The sequence below is a fragment of the Rhinolophus hipposideros genome (assembly GCF_964194185.1).
Source record: "Rhinolophus hipposideros genome assembly, chromosome: 21".
NCBI lineage: Eukaryota > Metazoa > Chordata > Mammalia > Chiroptera > Rhinolophidae > Rhinolophus > Rhinolophus hipposideros.
In genome coordinates this window covers 17,673,059-17,692,949 of record NC_138067.1, presented here as the reverse complement: position 1 = coordinate 17,692,949, position 19,891 = coordinate 17,673,059, and the positions used below count along the sequence as shown (strand labels likewise).

At 46.5% G+C, this 19,891-nt stretch overlaps 2 protein-coding genes across 4 annotated transcripts in view; one reads left to right on the top strand and one right to left on the bottom strand.

The window, feature by feature from the left end:
• The first annotated feature begins 280 nt into the window (after positions 1 to 280).
• On the top strand, positions 281 to 7,064 carry ESRP2 (epithelial splicing regulatory protein 2). 3 transcript variants are annotated; one of them, XM_081032661.1, is made up of 16 exons: positions 281 to 570; positions 659 to 787; positions 2,318 to 2,431; positions 2,541 to 2,655; positions 3,006 to 3,104; positions 3,333 to 3,387; positions 3,456 to 3,566; positions 3,642 to 3,774; positions 3,861 to 3,903; positions 4,068 to 4,369; positions 4,479 to 4,691; positions 4,806 to 5,004; positions 5,149 to 5,335; positions 5,614 to 5,779; positions 5,856 to 5,912; positions 6,010 to 7,064. In XM_081032661.1, exons 1-16 carry the CDS (start codon positions 373 to 375, stop codon positions 6,256 to 6,258), a joined length of 2,370 nt encoding a protein of 789 aa, XP_080888787.1. In that variant the 5' UTR covers positions 281 to 372; the 3' UTR covers positions 6,259 to 7,064. The 3 variants fall into 3 exon arrangements, with proteins under 3 accessions (XP_080888787.1, XP_080888786.1, XP_080888788.1); XM_081032660.1 differs by having other exon boundaries at positions 306 to 570; positions 3,429 to 3,566; XM_081032662.1 differs by having other exon boundaries at positions 306 to 570; positions 3,429 to 3,566; positions 5,856 to 6,733.
• NFATC3 (nuclear factor of activated T cells 3) overlaps positions 6,846 to 19,891 on the bottom strand; it is a 96,616-nt gene continuing 83,570 nt past the window's right edge. Inside the window, 3 exon segments of the mRNA XM_081032659.1 lie at positions 6,846 to 9,698; positions 17,910 to 17,946; positions 17,949 to 18,013. Coding sequence (XP_080888785.1) covers positions 9,577 to 9,698; positions 17,910 to 17,946; positions 17,949 to 18,013 — 224 coding nt within the window. The 3' untranslated portion in view covers positions 6,846 to 9,576.

The following is a 19,891-nucleotide window of genomic DNA, read 5'->3' as shown; positions in this document are numbered from 1 at the left end:
TCCCAGAAGTCAGCTGGCTGGGGCAATGGGAATCCGAGCCCTAAACTCGCGCCCAGGCCGGGCGTCTGAGCACGCCTATCCTGGCTTAGGTTCTAGCAGCCCTCCCCCAAGGCTCCCAGAGCTGCCTTCGGTCACGTGGCCCGCGGGGCGGACAGGTAACTCGCCCAAAGAGGGCGGGGGCCGGTAGCTGCCCCGCCTCGCGGGGCCCCGCGGGCGGGTCTCAGCAGCGCCCACTGCGCCAGCCCTGCCGCAGGTGCCGCCCCCAACACACGGTGTCCCGCCCAAGTTGATCCGCGTCTGCCGTCGGTCGGTGCGTGCGTGCGCCTCGTCGGTCCGCGTGTGTGTGGCCGAGCGCCCCCTTCCTCTGCGGCCATGACTCCGCCGCCACCCCAGCCACCGCCCCCGGGTCCGAACCCCGCCGCAAACTCCACGGCGGACCCCGGCCCAGAGCCTGGACCCCTGGTCGTACTGTTCGGGGCTACGGCGGGTGCCCTGGGGCCAGACCTGGGCTCCGATGAGACCGACTTAATACTCTTAGTGTGGCAAGTGGTGGAGCCAAGGAGCCGCCAGGTAGGGTGGAAAGGCGACGGTGAAGTCCCCAGGGAGCTTCAGGATCCGAGGGGCGTAGTGGCTGATCGGTTTCCTCCGCGGCTCGCAGGTGGGGACTCTGCACAAATCACTGATTCGCGCCGAGGCGGCCGCACTGAGCCCGCAATGCCGCGAGGCGAGTGGCCTGAGCGCCGACAGCCTGGCGCGGGCGGAGCCGCTGGACAAGGTGCTGCAGCAGGTGAGCGCCGGGGCCGGGGTGAGTGGAGACACTGCTGGGCCGCGGGGACATTTCTCGGCGGGAGAGGCGGCAGGAGGCGAGGCCTGGCGCACCGCAATTAACTGGCCGGGGCGGTAGGACGGGTGCCTGTTGTTTGAAACTTTCAGCAGCTCCCGCGTGTGCGTCTGTCCGCGTGTGCGGGCCATTCCTGTGGGGTCTTGCTTTTCAGCCTTTCCAGATCCACCTTACTGAAAGGGTGGGGATGGAGGCCGTGAGACCCGTCCCAGAGTCCCTGGCCGGCGGGGTGGGGGGAGCGAGGCTGAGACCGAGACGCCTCCGGGAACCAGCCGGGCAAGGTCTCCCAGAACAGCAGCCGGAAGCCGAAAGGGCTGAGTGTCCTGGGCTTGGTCATAGGTCACGGTCCCTGCTGCCTGTGTCCTGGGCCCACCCACCCGCCTGGGAGACGCTGGAGCGGGGGCGTAGGGCGGTGTCTGCCCCAGAGGCAGACGCCGCCAGGTGTAAGCTGCTCGTCTAGGCCTGTCCCGGCCGGCTGGCCAGGCGTGGGCGCTGTCCGGACCCCGCCTGGAGGCTACCTGCCTCCTGAGTGCAAAGGCCTAGGGTGACTCCCGGACCCAGGTGAAGTGGGAGACGGTTCCCACTGCTCTTTTCTTTTTTATCTTCATTATTGCGCTCACCTCCTGCCCGACTCTTGAGTGTAATGAGTTAAGTGCTTCACACGCACACATTGTTTAATCTTCCAACAACTCGGGTGGTTCCTGAGGAAATGGAAGCACAGAGATGTTGAACCTAGTCTCTTCCAGAAGGGCTTCCCGACTAGTCCCTACTTGGGGAGCGTGCTGAAGGAGAGCTGGGTCGCCTTGCTCTGCCTGCCTCAGATTGTAAAACTGGCCTGGGGGAGGTTCTTGGGCCTGTTCTTAGTGCTTATACCTATTCTCCAGCAGGGATGGAGGCTGGGGGAGGGGCTGGGCAACTTCAGGAGTGCCACCCCCTCTGTGAGCAAACAGCTCAGTGCCAGCCGGTCGATGGGGTGTGGGTCAAAGCTCACGCTGCTCCTGCTGTCCAGGTGTGGAGCTCTGTCCTTGGAGTTTCTCTGCCCCTCGGTTGGTCAGACCTAGAGGCGTGGCTGCCATTGACCATGAGCCGGATGGGCCTCAGGCAGGACTGGGCCTCCCCCACCTGTCTGAGGGTGGTGCCTGGTCAGGGACAGGTTTAACCTGCTCTGCCCCGCCCCTTCCCACCTGCTTGTCCCACTCCACCAGGTGTTTGCTCTGGCCCCACTCCAGACTCCTGTGGTGTGTGCAATGGGGGCTTGGGTGATATGTCACTGCCCCCATTCGGCCTGGAGAAGGTGACAGTGGACTGGGGGAGAATGGGGACACGGACGTGGAGCCAGGCCCAACAGGCGTGGCCACCTACTCCCCAAGCAGGGTAGGGCTGAACATCTGGCTGAACCAGCTTTGCAGCCTGCACCCTTTCTTCCTGCCTGCCAAGCTATGAGTCTGTCTGTCTCTCCCCACTCCCTATCCCCAGTTCTCACAGCTGGTGAGCGGGGATGTGGCTCTGCTGGGCGGGGCCCCCTACGTGCTCTGCACTGATGGGCAGCAGCTGCTGCGACAGGTCCTGCACCCCGAGGCCTCCAGGAAGGTATGCCACTGAGGGCACAATAGGGGGTAGGGTTCCTAGGACCCCCATTGTCGGGGTGGGCAGGGCAGCTCCGTTCCCCCCATTCATCCCCACTCACATGTACCCCCAGAACCTGGTGCTCCCCGACACCTTCTTCTCCTTCTACGACCTCCGCAGAGAGTTCCATGTGCAGCACCCGAGTGCCCGCCTTGCCAGGGACCTCACGGTGGCCACCATGGCACAGGGTATCTGTGACCCAGCAGGGTTAAAGTGGAGGGGTGGCTGTAGGCTCTAAGTGTCTGAGTATATGCATGCTGGTGGGTTATATGAATACATGCAAGTTGACATTATGTGCTGAGTCCTTGAGTGCACATGTCTGTGTCTGTGCTGGGGTATATTTGGAAAGTGGGCATATGTCTACCTATGTCTGGGCTGTGGACCTGTAAGGGCGTACATGAGCTGGGCCAAAACAAGTGTGTTTGCTGGGATTCTGCATGTGTCTGTGTAGACGTGGGCGTAGGTGGGAACCACGATTAGTGCTCCTGCTGGCCCTCTTGTGCTTGGAATTTTTTCTTAGTCATGTCTCTGCTCATAGACTTGGGGCTGGAGACAGATGCCACAGAGGACGACTTTGGGGTCTGGGAAGTGAAGACAATGGTAGCTGTCATCCTCCACCTGCTTGAAGGGCCTAGTGGTAAGGTTCCCCTCACCACCTGTCACCTGCTCTTTCTCAGGGCCTGGTGAACGCCTGCCTATTAATTCCTCGAAGTCCCTCTCTCCATTTGTTACTTTCCCTGAGAGACCATGAAATGGAAGCCCCTTTGCCACCTCCTCATCCCCCTCAACTGTCCTCTTTTTGCAGAGCTTGGTGGGGAGGGCCCCTCCACCAGACCCTGCTGACCCCCATGCCATCTCCTCTCAGGTCAATTGTTTTCGAAGCCTGAGGTGATAAAGCAGAAATATGAGACAGGACCTTGGTAAGTGTGGGGCAAGGGTGGGGCTGACAGCAGCTGGCCAGCTCTGACCCTGTGCTTTGCCCACACAGCAGCAAGGCCGACGTGGTGGACAGCGAGACAGTCGTTCGGGCCCGTGGGCTGCCCTGGCAGTCATCAGACCAGGACGTGGCTCGTTTCTTCAAAGGGCTCAACATTGCCAGGTGAGTGCAGCAGGATGGGTGGGCCCAGGAGGGCAGGCCTACCCAGGAGGCACTAACGCAGCACTGGCTCCACAGGGGTGGTGTAGCGCTCTGCCTCAACGCCCAGGGCCGCAGAAATGGCGAGGCCCTCATCCGTTTTGTGGACAGCGAGCAGCGGGACCTAGCGCTGCAGAGACACAAGCACCACATGGGTGTCCGCTATATCGAGGTGGGGCTTTGGGCTGGGAGTGGAGCAGAGCAGAGCTGAGGCCAGCCAGGCCTAAGACCCACGGGCTGTCCCCACTGTGCCCACAGGTATACAAAGCAACGGGAGAGGAATTTGTAAAGATCGCAGGGGGTGAGTGTGACCTCAGCAGTGCCTAGCTTCCCCTGGTTCTTAACCCATGTCCCACTTCCCCCACACCCCTTGCCTTTCCGCTCCCCCGTGTGCCAGGTGTGGGTGGGTATTTGGAAGGGCATGAAGTTAGTAGGTGACTCCCATGTCCCCCCCCCCCCCCCAAGGCACATCACTAGAGGTGGCACGTTTCCTGTCACGGGAAGACCAAGTGATCCTGAGGCTGCGGGGACTGCCCTTCTCGGCTGGGCCAGCAGACGTGCTTGGCTTTCTGGGGCCAGAGTGCCCAGTGACTGGGGGTGCTGATGGGCTGCTCTTTGTACGCCACCCTGACGGCCGGCCCACTGGTGATGCCTTTGCACTCTTTGCCTGCGAGGAGCTGGCACAGGCTGCACTGCGCAGGCACAAGGGCATGCTGGGTAAGCGATACATTGAACTCTTCCGGAGCACTGCAGCCGAGGTGCAGCAGGTGAGCACCCAGGACTCCCCCACCCACTATGTGTTTCTCCAGGGTCCCCCTTCCATCCCCCGTGTCCCTGCCCTACTTGGCATGACCAGCCTGTTGCCTGCCTCACTAGGTCCTGAACCGCTACGCATCCAGTCCACTCCTTCCCACACTGACTGCTCCACTGCTGCCCATCCCCTTCCCACTGGCAGCTGGGACTGGGAGAGATTGTGTACGCCTTCGAGGCCTGCCCTACACAGCCACCATCGAAGACATCCTGAGCTTTTTAGGGGAGGCAGCGGCTGACATTCGGCCCCATGGTGTGCACATGGTGCTCAACCAGCAGGTGAGGCTGCTGCCAGTGTGTGTGTGGGGAGGGGGCACCCATAGGGAGGGAGGGTTATGCGGTTGGGAGTAAAGCACTTTCGTAACAGGATTGCTTACAAGAAGGTGTACACAGGGCCGGCCATCGGGCGATGCCTTCATCCAGATGACATCAGCAGAGCGGGCCTTAGCTGCTGCTCAGCGTTGCCATAAGAAAGTGATGAAGGAACGCTACGTGGAGGTGGTCCCCTGCTCCACAGAGGAGATGAGCCGTGTGCTGATGGGGGGCACTTTGGGCCGCAGTGGCATGTCTCCTCCACCCTGCAAGCTGCCCTGTGAGTGTTCCAGGGCTGGGAAAGGAGGCATGTGGGGACCAGGCTGTTATAACTTCCACTTTCTACAGAAGGGATTCCTTTCTGGCTGTCCCACCCAGGGCAGTGCTGGGCTGCCTGCAGACGTGCTCTTATTATTTCTTTTAGGCCTCTCGCCACCCACCTACGCCACCTTCCAGGCCACCCCAACACTCATTCCCACTGAGACAGCAGCTCTCTATCCCTCTTCGGCACTGCTCCCAGCTGCTAGGGTACCTGCTTCCCACACCCCCGTTGCCTACTATCCAGGGCCAGCCACTCAACTCTACATGAACTACACAGCCTACTACCCCAGGTACCTTGCTGTTAAGTGAACTCCACAGTCCTGCCCCATCCTGGTTTGGGGGAGGGACATGATCCCCTGCCTGGGCCAAATAACCCAAGGTCTGTGAGACAAGGGAGTAACAGGTGTGGCTGGCTGATGCCGTCTACAAACTAGGATGGACATGACTGTAGAGACGGGTTTTAGGGAGTAGGAACTAAGCAAGGCAGAGGGAAGGGAAGGAGGAGGCAGGTCTCAGTCTAGGCTATATGTGGGACTGTACTACTAAAATCCTGCCTCTCCCACCCTAGCCCCCCAGTCTCCCCCACCACTGTGGGCTACCTCACCACGCCCCCTGCTGCCCTGGCCTCCGCTCCCACCTCAGTGTTGTCCCAGCCGGGAGCCCTGGTCCGTATGCAGGGTGTCCCATACACAGCTGGTATGAAGGATCTGCTCAGCGTCTTCCAGGCCTACCAGGTGAGGTGTGGCTGCAGGGCTTGGGGACCTGGCTGAGCCTAGAGTTCCCTGCCCTAAATCTCTGACCCTTCTGCAGCTAGCCCCTGATGACTACACCAGCCTGATGCCTGTTGGTGAACCACCTCGCACTGTGGTACAGGCCCCCAAAGAGTGGGTGTGTTTATAGGTGAGGGAGCCAGAAGGTAAGAGCTGGCTGATATCCTCAGCTAACATGTCTCTCCTGCATCCAGAGAACCAGTGGCTTCTTTCTGGCTTGTCCAAGCTCTCAGAAGGCACCCAGAGGAGCTCAAGCCCCAGCTCCATCCCCTACTTATTGCTCTGCTGTTCACCCCAAAGATGATGGCTGGACCCTGCGTGCAGGGCTGGGGATGCAATGGTGCTACCTTGTTCCCAATGGCCTGATCTGGGCCTCTTTACTACCCAGAGCGCCTTTGGTCTGTTCTGGCTATGGCCCATGCCCACAGCTTCCATGGGGCTGATGTCCACAGCAGGCTTGCCTTAAATGGAAGCCCTGGGGCCTTCAATGCATGACTCCTGGGAGCTTCTCAGGAGAGATCCCAGTGGTGGGGGGCAGAGGAACAGAGAGCACTGATCCCAGCCCCCAGGGTACTGGGACCTCAGTGGCCACCTTGTGTCAGGGGGGGTCACATCTAAGGGTGCTAGCCCCTCCAGCTTGGCTTAAGGAACGTCAGATGGCAAAACCACAGGCTGTTTTGATGGACTGTACTGCAGTATCCCCAGAAGACACTAGGGGGCAGGAGGCCCTCACACAAAAACTCAGGCTTGACTTTTAAAGGGGACTTCCTGCCTACTTTTTGTGCACACCGTGGGCAGGCCAGTTGTCCTGAACTCAGCAGACACCGTGGAATGTCCTTTGCACCCATTAGAGGGTGCAGAACTGAAGCTTCGGAAAGAATTTGGAACTCTACCCTCTCCTCCATAAAATAAACAAAGGTTCCTAACCACGTGGACTTTTTAAAAGCCGAAGTGCCCTTAGCTTTGGCCCCCAAAGTGAGGGGCTCCACACCAGCCCCAGACGGAGGAAAACTCAGGCAGATTTCAAGGAGACTGTTGACCTGTCACCGTTTATTATTTCAGCACTATAACTGAGGAGCCTGAATTGCGGGCTCTTCCCTTTGTATCTGTGTAAGGAGCACTGTACTCCTATAAAAGATTTTAAAATACAAAACATACAAGAAAACACAATCCCGAGTGCTGTAAACATAACTGAGAACCAGTTCCTTAACTTAACATCGTTCATTTTATAAAATACAAGGTTTCAACTTGAGCCCATCTGAGCCTTAAAGATGACCATCTGTTCTGAGTATCAAAACAGGGCTTCACAGCCAGACCCAGCAGAGCTCTGGTGATAGTGACGAGCCCTGGGCAGGGGGGTCGCTGCACCCCAGGCAGCACCACACATGATCCTGGAGACATCTGTTCCTTTTAAAGCCGTTTTCAGCCATGTTTCTCTGCATCTCCAGTAAGCAGAAGGCTACTCATCCCATTCCTTAACCCAAGATCTCGCACGGGCTGGAAGGGGAAAGGGTGCTTATGCCCAGCTGCTCCGTGCTGCTACTAGAACTCAATTTGCATAGTCCAGTGGATGTGTGCTTTAACATCACTATGTTGCACAAAAATTTAAGTCTTTATCTACAAAGCCAAAAAAATATTGACTCTTAACACCAAAGCTTTTACAAAGCTGATACAAAACTGCTTATGTAGTATACAAAGCTCTATTTTAAAATTTAACTTTTATTTTAAATAGGAAAGCATTTCTAGTGCTACAGGCATCAAGGTATTTAAAAGGCATCAAAATTTGGTGCATAGCAACTCTGGATCATAGAGGCTTTTATTTTTGAGGACAGCAGAGCAACTCCCCGTGGATCTTGCAAGAACTCATGCAAGAATCTCATGTGAGGCAGCTACACCAGGGGCACGAGGGTAGAGGCAAGTCTGGCCAGCTCTCTGGAACCTCATCTCAGGGGCCAACCTCGAAAGGAAGCTGAGGGGTCCCAACCACAGGCACTGAAAAACTTCACTATCCACACTGATACAAAACTCACTTTCAGATAAAATATGAAAACACCCAGCTCTAAGAGGGACCAGAGTGATTTGTTAAAGGAAAAACATTTTTCTTAACTAGTTTTAGGGGAGGAATCTAAAACATGATTAAAAGAAAAAAACAAACCACTTCCTCATCCTGGATCAACAGCTCCTACCTGGCTGACTACAGGTGGTGGGCAATGAGCCGGCTTCCTCTGTGCAGAACTTGGCCTCAGTAGAGAATCCTGGCGTCTAGGACCCACAGTCCCCTGGGATAACAGCATCAAGCCTTTGACCAGCCCAGCACACTGTCTCACATGTAGGCACTCAAAAAATTTGCTTCCTGAATAAATGAAAGTACATCATTTCATATGAAAACATCCTGCAAATTTCAGAGGCTTTGAAATAGGTCCAGGCCTTGGCCAAGTAACATCCCATTAACACGAAGGTTAAGGGCAGGGCTTGAAAAAAAGCACCCAAGTTGGGCACCTCCTTTGGTAGACAGCAGGCTGGAGTTTCTTGCTGGCCCCTGCCTTGGGCACCAGCCTCACCCACAGCAGCACCAGGGCATCTTTGGTCTGGAGCGTCAGGTCTATGATGCTACCTCAGTTTTGGATTTGCCTCAAAGCCTTTTTGGAAAAGGCTGGGTTTTAGGCCATGCAGATAGAACAGGGTAGGCCAGAATCGTTTTAGGCTGTAAACAGAATGAGGAATAAGCCTTCCATGCCACTTTGAAACTTCAGAGATTTCCATCTGCAGTCTGGCATTTTCTCTGCTCCTGTCCTAAAGCATACATAGCTCATTTGTGCTTAGTTCCTGACATAGCCTGGCCCCTAGAGATGAGTTAAAACCACCAAAGTTGCCTAAACCATCATGATGAGACTGGCTTCAAAGGTTACAGTAGGCAAATGTAAATGATCCCATGTGGAAAAGGTCTGGGACTAGAGGACACAAAAGGGAAGAGCACTCCAAAGCCTACTTGTTTGTAGGATGGCAGGAAATTAAAGCTACCAAGCTAAAACCTTACCTTTCAAAGTCACCTTATATGTAGCTATCTTACCCAAGGTCCTGAGGGAAAAAGCAATTTCAACATGGAGTCAGTATGGAGAGACTGCAGGAAGATTACCTAGAAAGTTACAAAAAGGCTATGCTCTGGAATGTCATTTTGTATTCCAACACTTCAATGATTGGAATGGTCTCTTATTATCTAACAGTTTTATAAAGAGGTATGAGCTACATTTGGCTTTATTTCCTATGAATCTATGAAAGACTTCAGGACACATGCTGAGTTTCTGAGGCATAGATAGGGCTGGGCTTGGGAGAATTAGTTTTCTGTTTGCCTCTGGAAGGTTTTTATCAAAAGTTCCTATTTTAAAAATATCAAAGCTAAAGGTCCTTCAAATGACCATAAAGCAGTACAAATCACCAATCCTAACTAAGCAACCAGGTCACCGGAAAAGCAGCACCTCTAATGAAGAGCTTGCTGCATTCACACTGAAAGCACCCATCATATACAAGAATCCTATTCAAAAATAAAAAGCAAAGCTCGTTTCCCCAAAGCTCAAACAGCCTATGCTGCTCCTGTTCTTTTACAAAATATACCCAAGGCCTGGGGTGGAGGAATGCTGCTTTCCCCACAGTGATCCCAACTCCTGGCACCAGTCCTGAAGGCCGCAGAGTTGGAATCCCAAGGTCCAAGGAGAGAAACATGCTGAGAAGTACGTGGTGGGTGCGAGGTGGCAGCAAGACTGTCAGAGCCCGTCGGATCTTCCTAAGTCCAGCGAATCGGGACCGGGGAGGGGAGACTGCCTGCTCACCCCTGTTCCTTGGGAAACAGAAATCTGAGACATGTCTCTCCCAATTATCTCATTCACTGCAAAACAAGAAAAGAGTGATTAGTGACCTCTGCGTGACAGATCATATGAAGCTCAACGACAAGCTTTACTTCAAAGACACTTTTTCCCTTGCCATGGTTTTCTATAACGGTAAAGGCAGTGCTTGAAGCCTGCTCCTGAACTGAATGGAAACATCATTCCATAAACTGTTCTAGATGCCTTCCTCTCTCCCTTTCCGTTCAGTTTAGGTTGGAAAGGGGGTTAGCTGAGAGAACGGGAAACGTTCTTAACCTCACTCTAAAGACTCATGCTCTAGAGCAGAGGATAGGACACTTTTGCCTTAATCTAACTTAATTTGCATCCCTTTAGGAGTTTTCCCTTCTGATTCCTGAAGTGTACCTCATATATAAAGTAAATGAGAAAACATAAAAAATAAAAAATAAAAATAAAGTAAATGAAATGGGAGGGGGAGGATAAGTGAAATGAATGCTTTGGTGAGAGTAAACCATGGAGATTTAGGGGTTATTTTGTTACTCTGTGCTAATGAAAGCATCCTTTATTATTTGGGGGCATTTGTATGGTTTCTGATTGCAGGCTCTTGCTTTTCTATTGGTTTCCATGATGTATCGAGCACCTCAAGGAGCACAGTCCTCAGTGAGGTCCAGTGCAAAGAATTTCAATCTTAAGGAACCAACATAGGAAGGAACACCCCAAATGAGAACCTTTAGTTCATGAGAACTTTGCTTTGAAATGAAAATTGTTTGCTTTATCAACTAGAGTCTATACTAATTCCATTCATAGGCATAACTTGAGAACTGAAAACATATCCACATACAAACTTGTACTCAGATGTTCATGGCAGCATTGTTCATAATAGCTCCAAAGTGGAAACAACCCAAATGTCTACAAAATGATAAATGCATAAACAATGTGTGGTCTATCCATACAATGGAATATTATTCAGCCATAAAAGGAATGAAATTCTAACACATGCTACAACATAGATGAACCTTGAAAACATGCTAAGTAAAAAAGGCCACACACAAAAGGCTATATATTGTTTGATTCCATTTGTATAACATGGCCACAACAGGCCAATCCATACAGATGGAAAATAGGTAGTTGGTTGCCAGGAGTAATGGGGCGTGACTACTAATGTGTATGACATTTCTTTTTGGAATAATGAAAATGTTCTAATATTAGATAGTGGTGATAGTTGTACAACTTGTGAATATATTAAAAAGCACTGAATTGTATACTTTCAGGGCTGTTATAAACAAAAATAGACTAAGACAAAAAAAATTCTATACTTAGAATTTGATGTGATCATAGAACAAAGGAGACACTAATAATCATTTAAAAAAATCTTCAAGTATTAACATCTAATCTTTTTATCATTTAGGTAGTTGAAAAAAAAAGCTTCAAAAAAAAAAAAAGAAAAGCTTCAAACTCATACATTATAGCTATAAGGAGAAGGGAGCTAATTATTCATTCCACAAATATTTATTGAGCATCTATGGGTTAGACTTTACAACTGAAATTTTATATCTTATTTCAATTAATCTTCACAACATTTTAAGATCACTACTACCCCACTTTATGGATAGGTTAACTGAAGTTTTGACAGTTCACATAATTTGCTTAGTAAATGGAATCAGCTTCAAAACACCTGTCACTTTTTGAAGGTCAAAAGAATAGAGAAGCAGGGAAATCATTTAGACAAAATGCACGGGACCTGAACAAAACATGATACTAGTGTAGTGTGGTGATAGTGAGAGGGAGAGGAAAAAAAGGACTGATTTCACCACCAACCAAGGTTGTGAGTCTAGAAAGAAAGGTGCTGTCACTACTGGAAATAAGCTGAGGGAGAATTTAGGGGAGGAAGGTGGGAGGTAGGTTAGATCTGGAACTGGAACTGGAAATTAGAACATCCAAATGGAAAAAGCCTGTGGGCAAGGGACTACAGTGAATGGTCAGAGCAAGGCGAGATCTAGGCATCTTCATACCAGAGACCTGGAAGAATGGGAGAAGTTTTACAGTTCCACCGAAGAGCAGAAGTCCGAAAATAAGGAGTGGGAATAGCACTGCTCTCATGAGAAGGTAGACCTGGAAAAGCACATGTGTAAGCAGAAGAGTGGCCTAGAAATTAGGATTGCTTTGAATACATGCTCTTCCACTAACTCCATGGGTATCTTTAGGCAAGTTACTTCACATACTTAAGACTCCGTTTCTGTATACAATTATGGTGTTAAATAAAATCTCTTTTAAATGTAGAAATCTGTGGTTTTGTCAACAGACAATTTTTAAGTGGCAGCACTCAGAAGGGCAAAGAAATGAAGGATGAAGATTTGGCTTGAGTGTGGTATTTAATGTAGATCAGTAAAGAAATAGGGACTAGAAGCTACAGGAATCTAATTACAAAAGAGTGATGATTGTTTAGTGCTGGTGAGCTAATAATCACTAATTGGGACCAATTTCAGAAGGTCATTGGTACAGGCCTATAAAGGTCTTTGTCAGAGAGAGAATGCTTTTAAAGTAAATTTTCCAGGCTAGGATTGACCATTCATGATGGTTTGCAAAGAAGGATGGAATTAATCGAAGCATATTTCTGACTGCTAGAAATAACTAGGAGTTACACAGAATAGTTTCTATCATTTACATAGTTACAAAGTTATGAGGATGGTTTGCATGACATTTTCTCTTCAGTTTCCTTCTAAGTATAATGGAGATTTTTTATTTTTTTTTAAAAGATTTTATTGGGGAAGGGGAACAGGACTTTACTGGGAAACAGTGTGTACTTCCAGGACTTTTTTTCCAAGTCAAGTTGTTGTCCTTTCAGTGTTAGTTGTGGAGGGCGCAGCTCAGCTCCAGGTCCAGTTGCTGTTGCTAGTTGCAGGGGCACAGCCCACCATCCCTTGTGGGAGTCGAACCGGCAACCTTGCGGTTGAGAGGACGCACTCTACCAATTGAGCCATCCGGGAGGCAGCTCAACTCAAGGTGCCGTGTTCAATCTTACTTGCAGGGGGCAGAGCCCACCATCCCTTGCGGGACTCGAGGAATCGAACTGGCAACTTTGTGGTTGAGAGCCCACTGGCCCATGTGGGAATCGAACCGGCAGCCTTCGGAGTTAGGAGCATGGAGCTCTAACCACCTGAGCCACCGGGCCAGCCCGAGATTTTTTAAAAGAGCATTTCATGTAGTATATAAAGTGAGAACATAACTTGATAAGGCACTCTTGGCACCTGTTATTCTAAAACACATGACAAGCAGGGAAGTGTTTTCTGTATGAATTCTCTGTGTGGGTCTATGGGCTAGTCTCATGGCTAAGAGGGAGCACAAGATGGTCCATGATCTCTGTGCACGGCCTCTAACATTACTCATCATATTAGATTATCAGTAGCCAACATGCTGTCTCTCAAATAGTTGTTGTAAGCTCCAGAAGGGCAAGGACCTTACTGCTGAGAAAATAGCAATTTCTGATGACCAAATAAATGGATCCTCATTTGATACAATCACTTGCAAGCTACTTGGAACTAGTATACTGAAAGTTCATTAGGTGTTGGGTAAGAAGGGGACGAGAGTGTTATTGAGACTAACATAGGACATCTGATTTTGATTTTGACAGTGTCGATTTTAGACAGGTCTCACAGCAGTGGCAAAAAGCCAAATATAGAATCAAGTACCCAGCTCACATTCAAGTCATCTTTTCCTATCACTTATGCCTCCCAAAGATGGTAATTTCAGAGATGTTTCCAGGCAGCCATGCAACGTACCTTTTTCAACTCTTATCTCATTGTTCAAGTTTTAAAACTACAAAGTGATTAAAAATGGTGCTTCATCGTCATCAAAAACCACAGACTGTACTGTTTTCCTGTGTCTGTGAGGAAGTCAATGCTTACATTTTCTCTAGGATGAGGGTCTATATCAAGCACTATCCAACCACTTACCAAGTTCTTTGATGATAAGGATGAACCCATCGTTTTCTGAAGTAGCCAGTTGGTGTCATTTTAAAAAAAAGCCTGATCGAAGCTGTTATTTCTGCTCCCTCTTACCAAGTTGTTGTTCTTTTGGCCTGGTGAGCCTAACCTCACTTAGCTGAAGACACCTGGGAGGTTCTTAACAGTTTAGGATTTTAAGACTATGATAAAGCCAAGATTTCCCACAAAGAAGCACTCAAGTTGACTATACTCAAATATACCTTAATACATCTTAATATTAATACATAATAACTAATAGATTTAAGTTCCTGTAAGGAAGGGACCTTGTCTACCTTTTTTCTCCACTGAATTCTTAGTGCTTGGCACATATCAAGTGCTGAATAAAATTATTTGCCAATTGAATCTTCAATATATTCTGGGGACGTGGAAAAACAATAATAAAAATTATGCTCAAATAATCGCTACAAGTGAGTACTGACTATGAATTTTAGGACAGGGAGTCAGAACTACAACAAAGCAGTCCTTTCACTCACTGTCCTTTAGCAATAACTTGAACACAGTATGGTGTACAAGTCCACTGCTCTCCTCTGCCCCTCACCTTTCCCGTAGGCTGGGGGCTCTGGGCTCAGGCTACCACTTCTGGGTTCCTGAGACACCTTTCTATTGTGACTGGCCAAAATTTGAGAAATTTGAGTGTCAACTTAAGCCAGTCAAAATTAGTACCGATAAAACAAGTTTTCGATGTAATTTATACTGTAAATCATTAGCAATCTTGATAAACATTACTTATTTCTTAAAAATACTAATGCTTGCCATTTCATTTTTCACTTCCTTTTGAATGTATATGTGCATGAATTTATTGATTTATTTAGACCCTAGTCCACAAAGTACGTGAGGTGGCATTATTTTTTTGAAACCAATTTAAGATAAGAGTATAAAGAGTTGTTTATGCCCCTACAGTACCTCCCTTTAAAGAGTAAATTGAATTAAATGCCTAGAACAAGAGTCAACAGCCCTCAACACCCGTGCTAACAAGTTATGTAGGTCATGGCGATTGGCCCACTTGTGGCAGCCACCATCCTTGACTCCCACTAACCCCAACACCTGGATTGCTTGTGCCATCACAACAGAAGTAATCAGAGCCCTCGACAATATTTGCTGTAAGAAAAACAACTTTTAAAATCCAAGATATGTTCAAATAAGCAGTCCACTGGAATGCTATTGCTAGACAGAAGAATGAGGTGTCTGAGTAACAACAGGCCTCTTATTTAGAGCTATTTCCAATGCTTAAGGATTCAGACTTACGAGCTGACAAGTGTGTTATGGTATGAAGTGTCACCATCAGGTGGAGAGGAGGAGGGTAACCCAGATGGATGCACACAGTCATAGACACAAAAGTCCAAAGGGACTTTATAACTAGTATCTGAGCATCTTTATAAAGGATTTTGGGGTATAATTAGACTCCATTTATATATGTTATTTCATCTTGAAGTTGCAATGAACATTCATCAAAGTTGGCAAATTCATCTTTTCTTCCCTTTCCTACATCCTAAGATTAAAGGTATAATTCATTCTCTGGGCGAACAATTTTATGGAGATGTTGTATTTTATAAAATGAAGACTGTATGTAGGTGCAATCATTTTTTAAATTTCACTTGAAATGAAGAAATGAGAAAATTGGAAGTAAAGGAATAGAAATGATTTTAAAGGGATGAGAAATCTAGTATTTATGGCATGAGCTGAAGAATTTGCATTCATCAAAATCTGATTAATTTGCCTTTGTAAGCTAAAGACAGGAAAAAAGTTCCTGAAAATTTAGAAGGTGTGTAGGGTAGACTGCTAACTATCCTAATTCATCCTCTGTAATTGAGTTAACCTAGTCACATGGCCACTGAGCTATAGACTACATTTCCCGGCTTTCCCTTTTTAGCTAGGTATGTCCATGTAATTTGTTTTCTCCAATGAAATATACGTGAAAGTGATGTGTATCTTCTTCATCACTTGCTTGATAGCCTTTTCCCTTCCTTCCCCACTCCTTGCTTTGACAATAGCAAAGCAATTTCTCTGCTTTGACAATACCTAAGAAATGAAAGGAAACTTGATCTCTGAATTACCATGATGTGTGAGAGAAACTTCCAATGTGGTTAAGTGACTGTGTTTTGGGACTGCCATTATAGTAACCTAGCTTGTATTACTGACAAAAATAAAACCCACCACCATAAAGGTAACACAGAAAAAATATTTGTGTATTTTAAGCAAGAACCAAGATATCCAGCTTGAGTTCTATCATGCCAAGTTTTTTAAAGTTATTTTAAATTTCACACTGAACTCTAGACAGCTTCCAACCACAGGACAGATTGAAAATACATGCACAATGATCAGAAGATCTCCTTCACTTTTAACATTAGCTTTAATATTAGTAAAGAAAAATTATGACTTTTTTTTTTTTCACCACAACTGACTGTGGGGGAGATCAGTCCTGTTATTAAGGGTCCCTTTCTTTTTCTTAAGAAACTTTATTTGTGTGATGCTATACTCAGTGTTACACACATCTTTCTTCCAGGAAAAGTTGTAACTCACAATATTCTACAAAGACAAACATTAAATCTCCAGCTGAGTAAACAGTACACAGGTACTTGAAAGTATATTCAAGTATCAGTCTGTACCCTTTTGTATCAGAAAAAAACTGAAATATGAAAGAAAAAAAAACACTTCAATTTGGGTTAAGATGTGGGATCCAGAAGAATTAGGATTATCAAAAGATTCTGTCATTTTTCTCTGTTTTTTTTTTTCACTTTGTACATTTTCTCTATATAATCTTGTCCATTTCGATATACTGTTATCTCTGGGGGCCAAACCTGAGCTCCAGAGCCATAAATCCACATGCCTCATGTTGCTACTTGTGCTATGGATCCCATATGCTTGCCTCTCAAGACGTTGCTCCATCAATTTTCTTTCCTCTCCATCTCTTTAGTGAATCCACCAACCTTCTCTCCTGGATCCTTCTCGTCATTGCTTAAATATGCGTAAGTCTCTCTATCTCAAACAAGCAAGCAAGCAAACAAACAAAAAACAACCCTAGACCCCACATCAACCTCTACATCTAGTGTTTTCTTTCATTGCTTAACATCTTAAAGGAATTATATATACTGCCTGCTGTTTCCCCATTTCTTGCCTCCTGTTCATTCGTAGTCACCCATTGATCCCTTCACTCCACATAAACACTTCTTACCAAGATCGCTAGTGACCAAGTTGTTGTTTCACACACAGGAAGAGCAATGGGTAAACAATGGAAGAAATAAGCTTTAATCTTGGTTCAGCTGTGAGGTAACTAGGGCAATTAATTTTTCGTCAACTGCTTTTGTCAACCATAATATAAAGACATTCATTTAAACCTTTCTGGTTATAACTCTCCTAAGGGTTTTACAGATATGCAGGAATTTAGTTGCCACTTTTATTCCTCTCATGATTAAAGACCATGATGTGAGGCCAGGGTCTGACCAGCTTCTGGGAGAAACCAGTTTTAGTGCCTTGGCTGATCAGAAAGCTGTGGTATCCTAAATATAAAGATTTGGGGTAGTGAATGTGATTTTTAGTACCCTCCAAATCTAAATTCATTCAAATAAAATTCAAATGGCACTTTGAGAATTATAATTTGTATATTTATAATTTCTACCATATACTTTCTTAAGTTGTTTGAGTCTTTGAAGAACGGAGCTGTGTGACTGTGTGTGGGGGGGTGCGGACTGTGGTTCCTGGTTGGCTGCTGAGGTAGAGAGGCCTGGCCCCCTCCTTCACAGACTCCACTTCTCAGGATTCCTTCCAAATGCAGCCCCAGATAAACTACGAGGAGTGCAAACATTGCCTACAGGGCAGGCTCAAGAGTAGACGATCCAAGTTGCTTCCAGCAAATGGATAAAATGTCCTGATTTAATTTCCATTCCATATTCCTCACATCAAAACAGAATACTTGACCAGAAATGAGTAGGCTTACACACCTGATCACAAACCAAATTTACTCAGCACCGAAGCCACAGAATTCATATAGATGGGCCTCTCTCTGCTTTGGTTTAATAACTCCAATGAAACAAACCCAGGCTAAAATGGTAAGCACAAGTGTGAGAGCCTGAGTATGGTTAGATTATAAAAGCAGAGTCTTGTAGTCAAAGTGTAGCTCCAAAGATAATGAGTGGGCTTACCAAGAAGGTGCCCATGTATACCCCCTCCTCTGTAGCACATGCAAATCCGGCCGCTGCATGCAAATATCAGACTTGGGCACAAAGACAATGACACATTTCAAACAACACTCACCCTCTAGAGTCTCCAGAAAGGAACTGGACATGAGAGCTCACTGTGGTTAGGCCATTTCTCTGCTGAACCTGATGGCTGGTGTTCCAAGTCAGACATAAACTGGTCTGTGTCAAAGAAGACAACATCACTACTGCATGGAACAAACCAGAGGGTAACTTAATCTACTACATGCCCTGGCTGTTCTTTTCTATAATCAAGAGGAATGTAACTGTCCTTTGTCTGTCAATCACTGCATAAAATGGATCCCCACATTTTATAAGATAATATGAATATTGGAGTCCAGAAAGTTTAGGTAATAACTGATTTATTTTCTAAAGTTAAAAGGGCAATAATTGGAAAAGTTATAATGATGGTTTTCAGCGGTTTAAGGGATAGTTTTAAATAAACTAGTTTTTACTATATTAGGTCTATTAGTAGTTCCCAAACACTTGTCTATGGCTACAGCAGAATTATCTGGGCACGTAATAAAAATATAAACTCCTGGACTCTACTTCAGACTACAGAATCATAATGTCTAAGGGTGGGAGCCTAGAAAACTATACGCACAGGTAAACTTGGGTCATGGAGGAATATTTTTTAAATTACAGTTCACATCCATTAGCAGGTTATGAAATCAATTCAGCAAGCTGAAATCAGTATTTAAAAACAGAACAAAATAGAAGATAGCAGGCTGCATTTTCTTTAAAAAAAGGTTAAGAATTGGTTTGTGAGATTTTGATGTTAGTTACATATATGGTTTCATTATGGATTGTTTCATGTTATAAAACTTATCGTAGCTTCCTGTAAGTTTTATAGCATGACATAATACATAACATAAATGTTTGAAAGTCATTATACTCAGGAAGAGTCACTATTGATCAGTTTTGTGATACTGGCTGACACATTTAGATGCCCAGTAAGAGTCCAAATACAATGAGGCAAAGCTCTTCCTTTCGCCTATAAGGAATTATATTTGGCCTTTGCTGTACTTCAAACTTCAAACAAAAGACCCTAACCATAAATTCTAGAAGAATGCTTTTTGTCATCTTGGAAGAGAAGAATCTGGATGTAGTCTCTCTCAACAGTAATTAATACCCTGTCTTAGGCAGATAAAGGAGGGAAAACAGAGAAGGAGCCATTCTGGGCAAAATGCAACCTCACTAAAGGGGTAAACAAACAAACAAAAACCACAACACAAAACCCAAAAATCCTTTGTGCTGAGGCAAAATTTTTCTGCCTTAACCTTTTTTTTTTTTTTTAACTGAATTTGAGATCACTCATCTAGTCTTCAGGAGTGATTTTAAGATTCCAGTATGTGTGAAGTATTTTAAAGACTAAAGATATATTGTCAGGTCTCTCTTCTGAGGGTGCCCAATCTCCACAGCTGAATCCTCCAAAACAGACTTGAAGGTGTTACAGAACATGTGATTCCAGGTAAATCAGCAGATCAATTAGAAAAAGCTCAGGAACAACACTAAGAGGCCAATAGATACTGGGGGCTTTTGCGTGTTGGCTGAAGCAGCAGTCATTTCAGACTGTGCTGATGGAAGGAAACTTGCAGTTCTCAAGACAGCTTTCTAATTCCTTGAAACATTATTGACAGCTCCAAAAAATACCTAATTCATTTCTTCCCATCACAAAAACTTTGACCAAACATCTGAAGAAGAATTAACACCAATGCTTAAACTCTTCCACAAGATTAAAGAGAAGGGAATACTTCCTAACTAATTCTAAGGCCAGCATCACCCTGGTAACAAAGCTAGATGAAGACACTTCAAGAAAAGAAATCTACAGAATATCTCCTGTGAACATAGATGCAAAAATCCTCACCAAAATACTAGCAAACTGAATTCAGCAACATATGAGTATTAAAAGGATTACACATCATAACCAAGCAAAATTTATTCCCAGAATGAAAAGATGGTTCAATATATGAAAAATCTATGAATAGATTATACATTACTACAATGAAGGGGAAAAAACCCACATGTTCATCTCAACTG